This window comes from Ascaphus truei, unplaced genomic scaffold (assembly GCF_040206685.1).
Source record: "Ascaphus truei isolate aAscTru1 unplaced genomic scaffold, aAscTru1.hap1 HAP1_SCAFFOLD_3100, whole genome shotgun sequence".
Lineage (NCBI taxonomy): Eukaryota > Metazoa > Chordata > Amphibia > Anura > Ascaphidae > Ascaphus > Ascaphus truei.
Genome location: NW_027456072.1, coordinates 4,537 through 24,780, shown reverse-complemented (window position 1 = coordinate 24,780; position 20,244 = coordinate 4,537). Strand labels below are relative to the sequence as shown.

Genomic DNA, 20,244 nt, shown 5'->3' with positions numbered 1-20,244 from the left:
CACACCATGTCCTCATCAGAGAGGCAATAAAAATAAGGGAAGGGGGAAAGTTCGGGCCCAGGCTGTGCAAACACACACTTGCTGAACACACAAAGAGTCTCAGCTCACAGTGTATAAAGACTTAAAAGAAAAAATTACAAATACATATAGCTGTTGGATTTTGGTTAAAAAAAAAATAGCGTGAATTCCCCCAGACGTACATACAAGTACCGGTCATTCATTTGGACCGGTATGGTCCACACTTTGGTCCACATAGGAGACCTCTCTTCAATATGCTAGGAAGCGGTCTCTCTCTCTCTCTTGCGCATTTATTTGATATCTTTCCAAACAAGAGGGAGACGGCTTCACACCCCAAGGCCTTAAGATCTTGTATTAACTCACCTACTCCAGCCTCTCCATAACCCAAGTGTGGGGGGATAACAACTGTACGCGTCTCTCCAACGCACATGTCTTTGAGGCTTATATCCATTCCCAGTACCACTTGTCCAGATCCCAGTACTATGTTGTAAGTTTTGCCGTACTGATGCCTAAGGAAATAAAAGGATATCATAGCATGTTCCTTCCTTATGTATAGCCATGGGAAACGGGTATATAAAAACAAAAATCTACCGGATGATATTATTATTTACCCCTTTTGGGCTCTCTACAGATGTAGAAGACATTATTTTCCCATTAATGCGCCTGAACTAAAACAAAATATGGAGCGTTGTATTTATGTATATTAGAGATGGGTGTAGTCGAGGGAGTAAAATCTCAACCTCCGGGGCCTGAACCAGAGCCGCTAATGAGGCAGAACCCTCCCTGCATTTCCTCATAGATACTCCCCGGCAAGCTCACTCTCACCTCCCAATCCCCAGCACACTAATTTCCCAATTCTCAGGCCCCCTACTGGACGTCCAAGCTACACCCCTCTTCTGGGAAGCTCTGCTTCTCCCAACCACCCCTGTTGGTTTTTCTCAGTCGCCCTTCATATTTCACCCATCATTTTGCGTGGGAGGATTATATTTTGGCCCGTGCCCCCACCCCCACCCTGCTCCACCAAAACCAGAAGCAACGAACTTCAGGAAAATCCTCAACCATAAGGATCCCCAAACACATTTTTTAGAGGCAAAACAAAATCGAAGGGAGCATCTATAATTTATATTGTTAGTTATACAGTGCCAGCCATGTGTGTAACACTTTATAAACTACACTTTAGAATACAAAGCATTAGAAAACAACAAGTGCAAACAAACAGGACACCAAAGGAATTAAAATCCAGATTCTTTGCACGCTGCAGGCTGCAAAGGACTCTGGGTAAAAACTTGCCATAAGCCATCAAATAAAGCATGCAGTTTTTATTTTTGTAATAATAGATATTGGAAAAAACAAACAATGAATTGACAACAAATTAGTGGGGAAATTAGAAACGTGCCAAAGTGTCCAAAATGCATTCACATTTTAAGCGTTTTTTCCCAAAATAGATTTCCTACTAAACGTTTAGCAAAGCCTCAAAGGGGTAATAATGTCACCAAATTAGTCAACTTTCAGTGAAATAGCACCAGTCAGTGAGTGAAACATGTATCACGTGTAGGGTTGCCAGGTGTCTGGTATTGAACTGTACTGTCCTGTATTTGGATACTCTGTCCAGTAAAAAATGAGAGGTACTGTAATACTGGGCATGTATGTGTCCGGTATTGCCTCCCTTGACATAGTGACCTTTCACCATTGAGTCCAGTATTTTTGAGAAGCCACCTGGCAACCCTAATCATGTGCCCTATTTCCAAGTCTCAGCATTAAGCAAACCTAATGATTTTAGAGACTGCCAGAAATTAGCATATGAAATAAAGTTGCAATACACATCGACTTGATACGTGTCCAATTGCTTCCGAATTCTGACTGCGACTCAAAAAAGGGCAAATGACACATGATTCGCAACCTTCTGCGAACGTTTCGAACATCCCTAGTGGTAATTATTCCAATACGTAGTTTGCAGCTGCTGGTCACTTTCAAGGCTTCACTAAATAGCAATAATTTACAGAATGTAATGCTTCTCTGGCTTGGCATTTCTGCCGTTGTTGGAGGTGAAGTGTTTGGACAGATGTGGTAGATGTTTTCTTAGCGGGATCCTAACTGTTGGTTTGTGGTTGGGAAAATATTTGTATCTTTCCATCCGTCACTAAACAAAGCTCAGTGGGCAACATGAAAGCAAACCACTGTTTACTTGAATAGCAGACTCATGTCTGCTACAGCTTTCCAGTAAAGAGCCTCCATAGGCACATGTTATTTAGGCTAATGATATAGTCCCTGTGTCAAATTATATTCTTAATATAGATCACTTTTTTCAGGCCCAATGACTATGTCCAAAATAAAATGATCTGTCTCACAAATGCCTTTTGTCTGGTCTTGTCTTTCAACTCTAGCTGAGCTAAACATGCTGTTCTTTTCATGAATGTGACATTAATGATCAGCTGTGCCTGGTTCTCAATTCATGAGTACTTACGTTGAATCGAGCATAGTGCCATCCATAAGAGTGGCATTGTAGTGATACTTTAGGTAGTCTCCCTTCTTACTCAGCACGGTGCAGTTGCTGGGCTTGAATTGTGAAGTGATGTTGACGGAGTCCCCGGTGTTGTGGAAATCAATGACATGGATGTCAAATACCAGCACGGCCGACCCTGGGATCTTCCCTGCCAAGCAGAGTCAGGGATAAGGAAGTTACAGGGATCATATACATTTGACCAAGAATCACTTGGCAAGATGGTTTGTACATTATCACAACATGCAACAGCCATTACCCGTTGCAATTGTAATGGATTGATCCTCACCACCAGGTCATGATACTGGACGTTGCAACACGCAGTGCTTAGAATTCATAATCCATTTGATTGAACGGGCAATATCTGAGAATCCCTTACAATTGGATCAAGAGTTTGCAAAACCAGCAAGAAGCAATAAATGAATGCAGGTTGCACACAAGCCCAGGGATTACTCATATATGCAGATTCGACAATGTAAAATCGAAGTGCGTAATCGCTATACTTTAGTCACTGTGCTTCCTGCACCCACTTATTGTTTTCTCTCTATCCCGGGTTACAATGGGTTACAGCTGTGTGGAGGTACGTACCCACTCCTTTTTTTTTTATTATTATGTTTTAATCTGGATTTGCGTCTCCGCCAAATTAAAATGGTGTCTAAATAAACATTTTTGCTGTCTTTTATATATCAGAAATGTAATGATGTGATACATTGTGGGGGACAAAATCTGTGTCAGGTGTAGGGGGTAACAGCATATCTGGGGAACAATGGGGCGATGAACAACCTCTGTGTGCAAAAAATACACCTCCCACCTCTGCTTAGTGCCAATAAAGTGCAATAAAGCCAAACACTAGCATATCCTAATGTCATACACATTATCATATGTAAGCAGTATACTGACATCCAAAAGCAGTTTAGGAAATAGCGACATCTGTTATTCTGATGGAAAAAATGTACAGACATAACTCATACAGCAATAGTGAAATACTAGCCAAAATACAATAAGAACGTATACACGCACGTGGCTGAAAAGCTTAATTGTTTTTTAAAAGCAGAGCCCAAAAAGTAAAGATTTCAGCCCATTAGATGACTAACAAAAGGCCACCTTACCTCCTACAAGTAACAGCTAGTGAGGGTGAGGGGGGGTAGTGGTGTGTGTGTGTGTGTGTGTGTGTGTGTGTGTGCACTATCGCAACTGGACTAACACGGCTATTTCCGTTTTATTTATGTATATATATATATATATATATATATATATATATTTATGTATATATATATAATAATAATAATAGCATGTTCTTGTATAGCGCTGCTAATTGTACGCAGCGCTTTACAGAGACATTTTGCAGGCACAGGTCTCTGCCCCGTAGAGCTTACAATCTATTTTTTTTTGGTGCCTGAGGCACAGGGAGATAAAGTGACTTACCCAAGGTCACAAGGAGCCAACACCGGGAATTGAACAAGGCTCCCCTGCAGCAATCTCAGTGTCAGTCAGTGTCTTTACTCACTGAGCCACTCCTTCTCCTTTTGTCTCAAGGTGGCACTGTGTGTTCATTTGCATGTCATTTCCCAGAATCCCTTGCTGAAGTGGAAGTGCTGTATGCTAGGTGATAATGGTGAAGGGCAGGGTTGCAGACCTGTCTAAGACGTGAATGTGCTCACAAGCAATATTTTTATATGAATAATATATATATATATATATATACACACCCCATATATCTGCAACCATATATATATATATATATATATATATATATATATATATATATATATATATACATATGGAATGATGCAGCATTTTGGACTTTATTTTTTGTTCCTGTTATAAGCAGACTTTGGAAACACATCCTGTACAATCAATATGGACACAAACTCTACACAATCTAGCTGCAGCTGAGTATTACCCTCCTTACTGTTTGGGCATTACCTGTCCTTGCAGTGCTGCGCTTTGTGGTGTTTTCAATATGTATGACTCTGTTTGCTAATATGTCTTTATTAGTCATATTTTTCTTTATTTGCTGCATCAGTTCTCATTGATTTCATTTTGGGGAAATGCTGTTCAGGGTATAACTATTATTATTGTTATATTATTTTTCCCTGGTTGCTTTATCTCTTTTTTTCCCCTCTGTTTTTGGTATACATACTAATTTTTCCTGGCTATATACTGGGTCATTGACTATATACTTTTTCCAACGCAATGATTTATTATTCTTTCATGCATATGTCAGTGGGAATATATTTTGTATTGCCTATTATGTTAGACTAAACTACTTTGTTGTCATTATTTAAACTTTATTTAGACACATTTTAGTTTTTTTGTTTTTTTTTGTAATACTGATAGTGTTTGATTAGTAGTCCTCTCTTTATATTTTTGATACATATATATTTTCATAGGCTGTCTTTAGTATTTTTATGTTTTTAAGTTAGTGTGTCTTGTTGTTTAATCAATAAAATCTTGTTCATTTTTTCTGAATTGGCGGAGCATCTGTTTCTTTTTAACCATCTTTATCTTATAGATTAGTTTAGGTGTAATTTAGAGTGCTACTAAGGGGATTGTCTTTGTTCTTTTCATCTGTGTGTCTTATATAGTTTTCACTATCCCCTAGCACCATCAGGTCCTATTTAATTTATATACTGACTTTAATTGGGGTATATATTTTATTTTACCCTTATAGTTAGTTTTATTAAAGGGCTTGAGTTAACCTTATATATTATGTGTTGAGCAACTTCTCCTTTTGTGTGTTCTATATATATATATATACACATACACACATACATACACACACACGCGCACACGCGCACACGCACACAAACCTAAAACCTCACCATAACTTCTCCAATCACATTCACGGCATGAATAAAATGTATAATTTCTTCCTCCGTAATATTGCCAAGATCCGCCCTTTCCTCTGTCAATCTACTGCTAAAACTGCATGCTCTTATCCTCTCTCGTCTGGATTATTGTAACATACTGCCAACAAGCCTCCCTGCATCACACATTTCTCTTTTGCAATCTATCCAAAATTCTGCTGCTAAAACAGTCTCTGCTCTTCTCCTTAAATCCCTCTCCTAGCTTCCCATTTAAATTTGGGATCACCACAGTTATCCTCCTTACCTTTTAGGCTCTCCACTCATCTGCTCCTTCCTACATATCAGTGTTGATCTCTCGTTATGCCCCCACTAGTCTTCTACGCTCTACCCATAACTATCTCCTCTCCACCTCTCCACCCCTACTGCTCTCTCTCGCCTTAAACATTTTTTTCCCTCACTGCCCCTTACCTGTGGAAATCCCTCACGCTCAGTATATGCCAAGCACCTTAATTCCCGACCTTTAAGTCAAACTTTAAAACTCCCCTCTTAAACAAAGTATTTCATTAGCCTGGACTCATGGCTACTGTCCCACACCCACAGACGCTCCTACCACCCATTGTGGCCAAGCACTGCCATCTACAGCACTTATTCCCTCACCTGCTGTCTCTGTAAATATCCCAACATACCACTTCGATTGTAAGCTCTCGGGGGGAAGGGATTTCCTTTCCTATTGGCTGATTTAGTTTTTTGCACCTAGTGTATTAAAATATCATGCACTGTCTCTTTTGTAAAGCGCTGAGTATATTGTGGGCGCTATATAAATAAAGTTACACATACATACGCTTTATGACAAAAACATACTCAGAAACGAAATAGAACTAAGAATGACACTCAGGGGAAGGTTCAACTGTATGCAAGTCAGACTGATGGATGGCAGATCCTCTTAATTCAACAGTGTAGTAAACAAATCTAATAATGAGGAGTCTGAACTGGTATGAGGTAAACTATTCAATATAAAAAGACTATTGGGACTAGCTAGGAATAAAGTGGAATCAGAGCCGAGTACGTATGGCAAATCTGCCAGGAAAATAAATGTTATGGACATCTATAGGCAGTGTTCGACAAACCTATACATTTGCATGCCCCGGGCAAGTGGATTTAACATTGTGGCGAGCTCCTATTGGCCCAAGCAGCACACGTGTGGTACTAGGTGGCGAGTAGATTTTTTTTGGTGATTTGTTGACCACTGTCTATAGGTATACCTCTATAAATTAGGAGATGGTGGATATGTAGAGGAATATAGCTCACATGAACATAAGTGTACATTTCAATCCAAAACAACCTGAGGTGAGGTTATAGAGGAGGATTCCTGACGAGGTGCAAATCCGTGAGAGACACGTAGAACAATTGAGCAGATTGTGTAGAAATGTTTTGGAAGCATGTTAGGCAAGGAACAACCTCAGAGCAGCATTCATTCCATGTGTGATCAACTTGTGACTTCTTGGCAGGACTTACAGTAATAGTGATTTCCTAGGGATTTTGATCGCCTCGTGGTTTTTATACAATTCCTCAGCAGGAATTAATTCAATTTACTGGAACAATGTACTGCAGGCTGGTAGTTTAAATCCTAGGAATGCAAAAGGCATCCTATATAGCCAATTTCTCCTCAGTGCCTGTAGAATATCCAGCACAGCAAAGGAACTATAAGGCACAAGTTGAGACAGAATGCATTCCATGTGTGATCACCTATACTACCATGTCAAATCTATCATACAAAGAGATTGGTATATCCTTCAGAAGGATACAGCTGTAGGGAGTCTGTTTGAACAGAAAGATCAATTCTCATACACGAATTTGGGAGACAAACTCAAACATTGGCATCTCCTTTAAAGTAAGGATCATTTCCTATTTTATGCACTGAAACTATGCTGCAATGACACATGGCATTGTGTTGCCATGGCAACGTGATGGTGCGACAACTGATCCTGCGACATCACGTTACCATGGTAACGTGACGCTGTGATGTCATGTTGCCATAGCATCGCAAGACCATGTGACACTGCAACCTCATTTGATGCAGCGACGCTGAAGGAGGAGGAGGGCGGCACGAAGGAGGAGGCAGTGGCCCAGGCGTTACGAAGGTAAGTGCATATGGGCGGCATATTTATAAATCCGCCACTGCCCGTGCTAGTTACTAATTCCCAGTGCAAGGAGAGGAACGGGACAGTATTCATCAGTGTGCCAGCATTAACACGCTAACTGGCCGGGAGAAGCTCATACCCATAGCTGCCCCGTACCTTTTGCCTGTGCACCATATGTATATGTGGCTAATGTGTTGCCTTTTTGAGTGATCAACGGACACACTGTAAGGTGTCTTCTGGCATGGGAATGTTTCTTTTTGAGTAGCATTGCTTAGTAAATAGGGCCCTAAATATATGTTTTAAAGCTGCAGACCAAGCAATATCCTACATGTGTGATTTTTATTTTAATAAATCAGTTTTGTACTATGAGAAAATACTTGTAGCATTTTTTAAACAACTTTGAAAGACATTTTTAATGTATTATAATGTAGCAAGCATTTTATGTTTCTATAGCAACCATTTACAAAGTCACATCCTCTTCTGAAAAAGGCTCTGGCACGCCCCTTTTTGAGCCCTGCCCTCTCTCTAGCAGTGCACCAATTTTATCTATTGACTGCCTGGTCACATGATCTTCCCCACAGAGCTTTGCATCTTTGCTCCTCTTCTGCTGCACTGGCAGCCATTTAGTGAACCCACGAGTCAAATCTTCCCCGGACGATCACAGGAGAACGGATCGATTGGCAACTTAGCTCATTACTTATCATTGTGTGGATTGTATTGATGCACATATTAAAGGGGAAAAATAAAAAACAACCGCTTAAACTGCCGCTTTAAAGAATGATTATGCTTATTTAATAGAGCCAGTTATATGGTTAGGTTCTTAAAGGAGCAGTTCCCTGCCCCCCACCTCCTTTTATTTATACATGTATAGGAAGCAGAGAGTTTCTGGAATTGAACTACATTGATTTCATCTACGGGATACTTCCCTAAGAAGATGCCGCCGGTGCAGTCTCTTCCAGGCAAATCAAAATGGCGGTTTAAATCTGCCGCTTCACAGGAGCCCCGTCACACGGGGGTTTAAACCTCCATGAAGCACCTGTCCCAGTAGGTATCTCAGAAAGCAAGGGGTCCTCTTAGCTGAAATTAACACGGTTCAGCTCCGGAGACCCTTCCTTCCTATACAGGCGTCCTCGGTATCCGACTTCCCGCTTTCCGTCGGATGCCTTATCCGACACCGCATAATGCACTCTGATGGACGCATTATCCGACATTGGACCCACTTACCCGATGGTCACCACCGCCGAATAACATTGACCCGCAATCCGATGGTCACCACCGCCGAATAACATTGACCCGCAATCGGATAAGCGAGGACCCCCTGTACATGTAAATAAAAAGGCTGGCCCCGAGGGAACTGATGCTTTAACAACATGGTTTATGTTGTATCCTAAATAGCAAAGCACGTTTAAAAAAGAGCCATTGTACATAGCCGACCAAAAAACATCCCTTTGTAAAGAAATGAACACTAGAATTAACGATGAAACAAGTCACCGTGATTATTACACTTTGGTTCTAAGAGGGATATGAATGGACTTATTACTTATTGCATTCTCACCGGCTAGGCTTTGATAAATATCCCCATTAGCATTTCCTACTCATCATTCAAAAGGTACTAACTTGGCATCTTCAGCTACTGGTGAAACAAGCACTTAACATTCAATGTTTGGAAATAGGGCCGGCTTGATGGCAGTGCCATTGGTGCGACTGCACCGGGCCCCGCGGGACCCCACCTGTGGAACGGTTGTGGCGACGGAGGGATCCCACCCATGCGGCAATCACGGAAGCCGGGCCTGACTTCCGGTGGGGCCCAACTTCCGTACTCTCTGAGTGGGCTCCCCCAAGTGCCGCTGCAACTGCCCAACAGGTAAGACTACGGAGAAGGGAAGAAGCCCCACACACACTGCACCGGGAACCACAATTTGGCACGTCGGTCCTATTGGAGATATATAGATCTATCTATATATTTATCTATCCATCCATTTAATCTATACACACACTATATAAACTTGTATAACTCCTCTGCTTTGCTGGATTGTAGAGTAACTGATATACACCGACCTCTCCCTTCTTCTCCGTAACCCAGATGTGGTGGTATCGTCACCCTCCTCCTTTCTCCAACGCACAGGCCAAGCAAACCTTCATCCATCCCAGAGATCACGTAGCCCTTTCCAATGTAGGTGTCATAGGTGTGGTTCCGCGAGTAGCTACAAATCAAGACCGAGACATTTTCAAAATGAAACAACCTGAATGGGTAAGTCAAAGCAATGCATGACCGTCTCCTCTGTCAGTAAAACCGCAATCAGTGGGGCACAGAGGGACACAAAGCAGTCGGAGGTTGGCGTAACTTTCTCTAGAATGCACAACAGCAGTGAAAATGCATCTCACTAACTTTCAGCCTTAAATCCTTTAATGCCACTGCAACATTGTTAAAGAGGTAAATGGCTTGCAGTTCGGGTAGGGTAATAAATAAATGTACAGCTTCCGCTTTTGCCGCAGCTCTGGATAACCTGGTGCCCGTGTGCGCAGGCGGAACTAGGAGGGAGGGAGCTGGGCAGCTGCCCCGGCGCAGGGTGGGCATGCGGTGGTGAGCAGAGGAGGAAGCACGAGCGCTGGATGAGGGTGCAGGAGGTAGCGCGTGGCGGAAGCAGAGGGGAGAGAGTAGGAGGAGAGACTTGGGGAAGGAGCGAAGTGAGAGGCTGGTGGGCAGGGGGGGGGGGGAGCGAGAGTGATAGGGGGAGGTGAGAAACAAAAGGGGAAGGGAGGGGCGAGTGAGAGACTGATGTGGGAAGAGGGGGGGAGAGGGGAAGGGGGGAGAGGAGAGAGAACGAGGGAGGAGGAGGGAGGAGAGAGAGGGAGGAGAGAGAGGGAGGGGGGGTAGAGAGAGGAAGGGGGTAGAGGAGTGGGTGAGAGGGTGGGAGGAGAGAGAAAAGGTGGGGTGAGAGAAAAGGGGGAGGGAGAAAAAAGAGCAGGAGGAGAGAGAAAAAAGGGCGAAGAAAGAGAGAAAAAAAGGGGAGAGGGGAAAGAAATAAAGGGGGCGGGGCGAGAGAACATACAAAAAATTCACAATTACAGTTAAAAATGACAAGATTGTGTTGCCTTGGTTCTATAATATTTTTGGGGGCGCTGTTGGTGGAACTTGACCTGGCGCAAAAATACCTAGCTCCTCCTCTCCCTGTGTGTTTTGAATTTTGCATAGTATAAGAATCAGTAGTTAGGCACCTGGAGTCAAAGAATGTGCCATCTAGCAATGACCCATTGTAGTGGTATCTGATGAAGTCCCCGGCTTGTGTCCTTCTCTCACAGTTTTCTGGCACATGTTGGTTTTCCACAGTGATCCTATCTTTCGGGTTGTGCAAATCCAGCAACACCACATCGAAGGCCAGAGACGCCTGGGAAGGGATATCCTTGCCTGCCAAAGGATGAACGTGTCATTGGTGTATATTACTAGAGATAATCCAAGGTTTAGACGTGTCCTACACTGGTGATTATGAACAACAAGGTTATACCACAAGATTGAAGAGGCATTTGTTTTCCTCAAATATGGAAAAGTCACCAAGGATCAGATTTATTAAACAGTGCCAAGCTTTAACCCACTTAGTGGTATATTTTATATACTCCGGAGTGGCCGTATGGGCCGGAACCAGCAAAAATCCCCACTGACGGACGTTTAGGAGTATGTAGAATTTACTCCTTAAACCCATAAGCCTATAAAGGTGTTAAGTTGTATGATACCTTCCAGCGCAGGAAGACACCTTAAAGCCCATTCACGTGAGTAAAGGGCATGTTTAATAGATTAAATGTAGCCGATTGACCCCTTTAAAAAAAAAAATCGGACAAGAATAAGTAGTATTTCCATGGAAAGGGTGTTTTCGGTCTTTAGCTAATGTCTTTTGTGATAAGACTGTTTGCCAGTTGTAAAAAGTTAGTGTGACTTTCCTCCTTTTGCAAAATAATTATGTGCTGTCATTACTCAAACAGATTTGATATGTTTGAATCTAGTGTTCCCGACAAGAAGATATACATGGTAGTTTTTCACGTGATAGAAACAGATAAGACTATTACTTTAAGGGCTATGGAATCTTTCCTTAGGAATCCAATTACACTGAAATGGTTTTACAAAACTGACCACCTGAAAGTTGAAAAGCCTGTTGAAATTTGGTAGTAGAACAGTAGTTTTCAGCCCGGACGTTAAGAATCACCAATGTTTTCGTGAACATGAGAATGCAGTTAGATTCCATACAAACAGAGCTTGGTGAATGCAATGAGCGGGATGATTGAAAACCAATGCAGTAAAACATAATTATGCAATATACCAAGATATTTTTGCAGGTGTTATGAACTCGCGGATGTTATGATCCTTACTTATTGCCAGGAAGACTGTAAAATTGTCTTCAGGAGAAAAATACAAACTACAGACATACCTCGGTTTATGGACACTCACTTTAATTAAGTACACTCGCGAGTAAGGACATATCATCCAATAGGCAAACGGCAGCTCGCGCATGCGCCTGTCAGCACGTCCTGAACAGCAATACCGGCTCCCTACCTGTACCGAAGCTGCGCGCAAGTGGGGAGACTATAGAGCTTGTTACAAATGCGTTATTTACATCCGTTGTTCACGTATATGACGATTGCCGTACAGTACATGCATCGATAAGTGGAAAAAAGGAAGCGCTTCACTTTAAGTACATTTTCTCTTTACATACATGCTCCGGTCCCATTGCGTACGTTAATGCGGGGTATGCCTGCCCACATAAGATAGCTAATGGGCTATTCCAAAAGACACTTCCAGGGGCCCAGGACACCTTAGGGCCCCATTGACTTGAGTGGGTCGTAAGGTGTTCTCTGATGCCGGATGGAGAAGCAGCACTTAGTAAATATGGTCTACTGTATGTCGCTTGCACCAAAGATAAGAGTATAGGACATTCAGAGCAGGGGTTTGTTGTGTTGTTAAAAAAAATACATTCAATCCATTAGACTATTATTTTACCGTCCCCATCTTCTCCATACGCCAGGAATGGAGGCACCGTGATGATACGTTTCTCGCCCACGCACATTCCCAGGAGACCGGTATCCATGCCAGGGATGAGCCAGCCAATTCCCACGTAGGTGTCATAAGTTTGCATGCGGTTGTGGCTTTCAAAGAAGAACAAACAACACTGGTCATATGCGTGTGTGATGCAGCTCTTCTAATCCTAAACTCATACATTTGCCAAAGTGTGTTGTTAAATATACGTTCAGCACTTATCCTCCCCGTTATCCATCAAAGATCAGTCTCATTCCAACAATTATCACAGATTAGCTGTCACAACGTGTGAAGTTGAGAATAACATTGAGAGGTGTTTTGTTACTAATATTTTATGCCAAATTTCTTCAGTTTAATGCTTTCCAAATTAGATTTTTTTTGGTAGATGCTGTAGAATGTAAAAATGAATGTCCGATTATGAAACACGAACACTGGACTGATTCAAATGCACCAGCAAATGATTACAAGTGCCTAGCAAGGGTTATTAAAGCAGCAGAATATCAAACTGGTAGCAGAAACCACAATACTATTACATTATTCAGAACTCCACTAAAAGGTAGTGTGCGTGTGTGCGTGCGTGCGTGTGTACATGCGTACATACATAACATTTTAAGTTATGGTGGGTGAAAAAGGCAACAAAAAAACCTCCACCGTTAGCATATAGCCAATAAAGAATATCACTTGTGAGCACATTCACATGTCTAAGGCTGCGTCCATGGAATGGCAGACCGTGCGGACGAGCGAACAGACTGCCTTAAGGCAGTGTTCGCGTCTATGTGGCATGCGGGCACGTGCGCGCGGAAGCGGGAGGGGGCGCTCGTTGCGAAAGAAATCAGTTGAAACTGATTTCTTGGCGCGACAGGCCGGTCACGTGAGCGGTTCGCCCAATGAGGGCGAACCAGCTCCGTGACGTCACTGGAACGCCCCCAAAACAAACCCAACGACGGCGCGCGTACCATGGCCAGAGAAAGCACCCCCTCTTTCCCTCAGCCTCCGCGCGCCTGAAATTACCAGCCTTAGACAGGTCTGCAAACCTGCCTTTCAACCATTATCACCTAGCATACAGTGCTCCCACTGCAGCAAGGGATTCTGGGAAATGACATGCAAATGAGCACACAATGTGACACCTTTTGCCTGGAATATCCATTCACATGGAAACCATTTAAGCTGATGCATCACCGTTCACACAGATTTTAAGCACAGCATGGGACTAGCAAAGCAAGTCAAACCACTCACAGACATGTTTCAACCTTGATGGGTATCATCAGTGTGAGGTTGGTTTATACTTGCTTTGCAATATTTCTAGGCTGGGTAGGTTTACCATTACATTTTAAGTTATGGTGAATGGATATTCCCGGCAAAAGGTGACACATTGTGTGCTCATTTGCATGTAATTTCACAGAATCCCTTGCTGCAGTGGGAGCACTGTATGCTAGGTGATAATGGTTGAAAGGCAGGGTTGCAGACTTGTCTAAGACATGTGAATGTGCTCACAAGTGATATTCTTTATTATAATATATATATATATATATATATATATATATATATATATATATATATATATATACACATATATATATATATATATACACATATATATATATATATATATACACACATATATATATATATACACACATATATATATATATATATATATATATACATATACATATATATACACATATATATATACATATATACATACACACTTACTGAAAAATGAGGCCTTAAGGCTAGTCTGTGCAAGGTATAGAGGTACATGCAGTTCACTATTTATCCCAAATAATTAAATTACCAGCACCAGAAAAGAGAGCAAAAGTGGGATAAAAATAAAAAAATGACTACACGAATCACACCTAGACCAGATGTTTCAAAGGAGATGAAGGTCCTTCTGGGGAGCAAAACGTTGGGTCTGGGTGTGATTCGTGCAGGGTCGGCTGGGAGTTTGGCATCTCCTCCGGCTACCTCACATTGTCATGGCGATGCATTGCCACCTAACGTTGCGGCGTCATGGCGACGCAGCATCACAAGGAGAAGATGCCAGAACTTACAGAGGCCCTGCACTCTCTACCGGCAATCAGTTTAAATGTTGTGGGGAAGAGTGTGGGGCCTCTCTAAGCGCGGGACTCGGTGCAATAACACTGATGGCACCGCTATCAAGTCATTTTTTATTTTAGCGCATTTTGCTCTCTTTTCTGAGCATACATATGACTCAAGTTTGCTGGAAGGTCAACACGACTGAAAAAATGTTTAGGATTTTGAACATCAAAGTCAATTGTTTCATTACATTATCATATATCGAACTACTTCCTAACTTGCTCCAGAGTAGCCCCTCTGCATATTACCATAGTATCCTATACAGTGTACTGGGCTGTGGGGAGAGCTTCATTTTAACCGTCCAGGAAACGTAATATTTCAAACGCTTAAAATCGCCTGAGTGAAGCATCAGATGGAAAAAATAAAAGAAGCAAAATTAGATTTAACAAACCTGTAAAACTTCTGCCTTAAACGCGCCATTAATTAGCGAAAACTCCCTTTTGAGAAACGCATGCACAGCCCCCATGGATTTCTCCATTAGCGATTGGTAATGGGAGTTTGGTCTGCATGAAAGCCACTCAATGACACATACTGAATTCATAGATTACCCCTACTCTGCTAAATTGGCCAGTGAAGGGGTGAACGGATTATTGATCGGACTGGAGCTCAATACTGCAAGGGCGGGCATTTACTGTGGGTACATGGGTAGAAACAATAGGTACATGGGCCGATACATGTGATAGAAGCACACACCTGGAGTCAAAAAGAGTGCCATCCAGCAAGGTGCCATTGTAATGGTAACGAATGAAATCAGACACTTCAACTGTACGGGAGCAGTTTTCCGGCTTGTGATAGGTCTCCACCTGAACTGTGTCTTCTGGATTCCAGATATCCAACAAAAGGACATCAAAGTGAACCACTGCGTCTGGGGGAACGACGCCCGCTGCGAAGAAGCGAGACAATGTCATTATTCCTGCTTTTTTATGGAGGACAAGCGGTCTTGTGAGGGGGGGTCCTAAACACCCCCACACACACACACCTTCCCCCCTTCATCAATCTCTTGGCCCTTATGGCTTGGGGAAGAAAGAAAAAAAGCTTTCATTGAATAAAAAGCTGCCTGGATACAGAAACACGCTTCACTGTTGCGTCTGTATAATTAAAATACACGTGTGAATATCAATCTTGATGTTTTTGTAATGCAAAGTTTGATAGACAAATGGTCCTTTGAATCCTCATAATCATGCAGTGTTTCATATAATTTAATTTGTTCAACCGCAACTGTTACAAAGATTCATCTGTAATTCTCGTGAGTCGTTGTTAGACCCATGATATTTTTTATATTTAGTAAATCTACACAATTCTGGAATACCTTCCTGGCCACACCCTCTTCTATTTCCGGACCCCCTTCAGGAATTTCTTTTACCAAACATAAACAACTGTTTTTACTTTATTTCTACAGTCAGAGAACAATTGGGGCGTTGACCCCAGATAACCCCATTTCTGGACAAACACATAAAATCAGGCATGGTTAGTGGCTTGATCTGCCATTAAAAAAAAATTACTCGGATTTTTAAGAGGTACAACTTGCAACTAAAATGAACTGTTTATGTGCCAGTTTATTCAACTACTGAATATCTTCTGGCATTATCATGCACTCCCCTTTTTCACTGGCTCTCAAGTAATGTTATGTCACATTAATCAATCAGTGTTTCTCTTTTCCCCCTTCAAGGAACCCCTATTTTTAGGACCTCACCAGTTCACCAATAGTTAAGTTAATGAACTTTCCGATACAATTGGTTACAGACCGCACACTACGGGGTTGTACAACTGCATTCTCGATTACAAAGTTATCGTATGTACAATGTTTGCAAATGCATGGTGAATTTCTTTTCCATTTATTTTTGGTTTTAAACAAAAGCATCACGTCATATTTTGTTTTAACTTTGGGGAACCTTTCTATTTAGTCTCAGCCACGTCTGGTTTAGAAACCCTTTGTTAAATGTGTCCCTTTAAAGGGGCAGTTCAACCTACCTACACGCTGCATACAAGTACAAAATGCTCAGCTGAACTTCTCTATAGGTGCTTATGGTAACCTGCTGCTTTTTCCATCCCGTGAAACGCCACCAGAGTCGCCCGGCAGCCAATCAGACTGCAAATTCCTGGCCACGCTGGAGTTTGAGTGGCAGTGAAATCTCAGCGGGTGGCTCTGTGGAGGTTTCCCATCGAAACAGAAAAAGCATCGGTTACCGGGAACCTCAGCACTTGAAGAGTATTGTAGTTCAGTCAGCGGTTTTTTTTTATGCTTTTATACCTCCATTCTATTTAGGTAAATTATTTTAAAAAAAATGTATTAATAACTTTTTTTAAGGAGTACTGTACTTTGAACTGGCCTTTTAAGGTTAGTCAGAATAAAAAAAGCAAGTGAGTGCTAGAAATATGTTTAAATATAAACATATACAGATGTAGCAGGGTTCATGGTTCCCATTGTTGGTGGGATATGTTGTGACATCCTGTATTATCATTAAATACTATGGAAACTCAATAAGGTTGGGGGGGGGGGGGGGGGTGTGTGTGTGTGTGTGTGTGTGTGTGTGTGTGTGTGTGTGTGTGTGTGTGTGTGTGTGTGTGTGTGTGTGTGTGTGTGTGTGTGTGTGTGTGTGTGTGTGTGTGTGTGTGTGTGTATATATATATATATATATATATATATATATATATATATATATATATATATGAGAGAGGTGAGAGGAGAGAGATTTCAGTCCTGCCTATTCCCCTGAAGGCAATATTCAAGTTATTTATTTCTTCCGTTCCCTGACATGCTTGCTATTTACCATTTTAACCACTTAATGCAATGCATTGTAGATACCCCATATTGGTCAAGACATTTCTAAAACAAAAAATAGGTGTTTAACAGCCCCACATCACCTGTTCATGCTCAAAGTAGATCACTTACATAGTCCTTCGCTCCCGTAGGCGAGACTGGGTGGAATTTTCACAAATCGCCTCTCGTTTACACACATTCCAATCAGGGCTTTGTCCATTCCTGCAATAAGTTGTCCTTTACCCACAAATACATTGTTCGAGGAGCCTCGGTCATAACTGCAGAAAATAAAGTTTGAGTTAGTCTGTAGGTCTCCTCATTATGCTACTCTAATAAAGAAGCATTGAATGTTCCAGCAAACTTGTTAACACAATACAATAGAAGGTTTCTCACTTCTTACAAGATTATGTTCCAATCTATGTATGTCTAGTAAAATCATCCCCCCATAAATTATTATAAGTGGAGTCTTTCACTAATTCCTTATGTACAATCAATATTTCTATGTAGTGTTAATGAGCCTTAAGATGAAACCAAGGTCAAAGGAGTCCTAATTATGGTTAGCACGTCATATACATAATGGGGCAGTCAACAGATATGTTTATGTTAACATAGCACTCTGTTATTGCATTGATTTTAATGGACTACATGTATAATTGTGTTTATACAGTGTCAACAGTGTACGCAGCGCAGAGAAAAGAAAGTGCAAACAATGGGTTAAGACGCAGCAACATAAAGCAGAGGGAGGCCCTGCCCCATAGAGCTTACAATCTATGGACTATCGTTGTTCTGCGTTTCTAGTGAAACAAGGTGTGGGCTGGCTTTTTTTTTTTGCAGAACTGATGAAATACTGCTAGGAAAAAAAGCAATATTATTTTTAACTTCAACAAAACTGGGATTGTTTGCTCACCATTCAAGTTTCCAGCAGCCTCTAGAACCTGAGAATAAATGTATTGTGCCAAGGGGCTGCGTAATTTACACCAGGAATGGCACCAATTTAAAAAATAAAAAAAAAATATATACAAAGAATATCAGTCATTTAAGAAAAATTATGTATTTATTTTAGCAAGACTCTCTCCCTTTATTAAGCCATTTCAACCACGTGTCTAACAAAAAATCCTGTTACAATTTCAGGACACCTGTAGACCAGTCACAATAAGGGTGTAGAGAAAAGGAAGGAAGTTACCAAAACCATCAACCATAAGGTACAGAAAAAATACACTCAAGAGACCTTCCACAGGTACTAATATTATGGGCATTCAGTCCTGTGGGATTTATTAATTTAACTTCAATGAGAAATTGTGTGTGATTGTGCCCCAATCGGCACCATCAAGAACAGTAACTTTATTCCTTAGCAGGAATTACTGATGTGCAACACAACTGATTCGATCTACCAATGCTGACACAAAGAAGGTGTCACAGACATGGATAGTACCTGAACTTACAGGTCACCTTGAAAACCGAGCCATGCTCAGCCCCACCAGCCAATATGGTGCATGGGCTCTCCTGGCTGCCATGGAATCTTACGCTCGTTAAGAGCAAGGAAATGCACCCCAACAACAATAAAATCCACTCTATGATAGAGTGCCACCATCTGGACTGTGAGGAGGGTCACCTAAGACAGCGGTGCACAAAGTGGGGGGCGCTTGATTTGTCTGGGGGGGGCGCGCGGGTGGTTGCAGAGGCCCCGCGCTCTTCCCAGAGGCATTTAAATTAATGCTGGGGAGTCGCGTGATGCCCCGCAACTCTAAAACTTACCTGGACTCTGACAGCGTCACTCATGTCCATGGCAACACGGCGTCAAATGATGCTGCAGGACATGTAACGTGACGTCACATGCGTCAAATGATGCTGCGGGTCATGTGACGTGGGAGGGGGGGGGCTGAGAACGGAGAGGAGCAGGCAGGGGAGGCACACCCTTGACCTAAGAGCTGTACTATAAACTGCCTGGGCACCCTATCTGTTCCCAGGACTTCTACAGACTCACGGGGGAGCCGTGATCCCTACACTTGGGGGCGATTGGGGTTTTAAGTTTGCAAACCCAGAGGCTCCCAGAATATCCACTAAAAATACAATAACCTGACCCACAAAATAATAAATATACCACTGGTAGGTAGCCTCGCAGAACGTGAGCTAAAAACTAGTCAGGCAACTAATTAAAAGAAGTTGTATACAGACAAAATAAAGGGAAAGAAACGTAAAACCTAAACCTATAAAGAGATGGTCACATAAAACTTGGTGTCCCAGGTCACAGGCCCATGGAGACAGAGGGCACCTTGAAGCAGGGAAAGCCTCGAAGGTGAGACCCACAAAAGTGAGCAAAAGGACCTCCAGGCCCTGTGTGCATAGGCCATGTGCATTGTAACTACAGTACAATAAAAGGAGCGGTAATATAGGGCCACAAAGAAACTACAGGCAGTCCTCGGTTATCCGACACAATGCGTTACTCAAAATGGCGTTGGATAGCGAAACGTTGTAAAGCGAAACACGTTTTCCCATAGGAACACTGTTTAAATGAAAGGTTCTGTTCCTGAAGGCATTTTTAACACTAAAATACACCAAATATTTTATGCAGGCGATAAGATATGCAGCACACACATAAATTATATAGTGTATATACTGTATTTTATATATATAATATAACATAATAAATAATATATTATATAGTATAATATAATATTATATAGTATAATATAATATATACGCTCTTACGACGCTTTGCAACGTTGTTTATGTATGTGTGCACAGCAGGGCCCCGGGTATATGGCGGGTTCCGTTCCAGAGGCCCGCCGTATAGAGAAAAACGGCGGAAAGCGGATCCGGCGATTTTCACTTCTGCGCATGCGCAAACCGGCATTTTTGCCGTTCTGCACATGTGCAACCTATGGTAT

At 42.0% G+C, this 20,244-nt stretch overlaps 1 protein-coding gene across 1 annotated transcript; it reads right to left on the bottom strand.

Moving 5' to 3' along the window:
* Positions 1-202: 202 nt before the first annotated feature.
* On the bottom strand, positions 203-17,657 carry LOC142483228 (peptidyl-prolyl cis-trans isomerase FKBP9-like). Its single transcript, XM_075583290.1, has 7 exons — positions 17,489-17,657; positions 15,289-15,478; positions 12,460-12,605; positions 10,689-10,878; positions 9,528-9,673; positions 2,483-2,669; positions 203-527 (listed from the first exon to the last, which is right to left on the bottom strand). Exons 1-7 carry the CDS (start codon positions 17,574-17,576, stop codon positions 218-220), a joined length of 1,257 nt encoding a protein of 418 aa, XP_075439405.1. The 5' UTR covers positions 17,577-17,657; the 3' UTR covers positions 203-217.
* Positions 17,658-20,244: the final 2,587 nt, after the last annotated feature.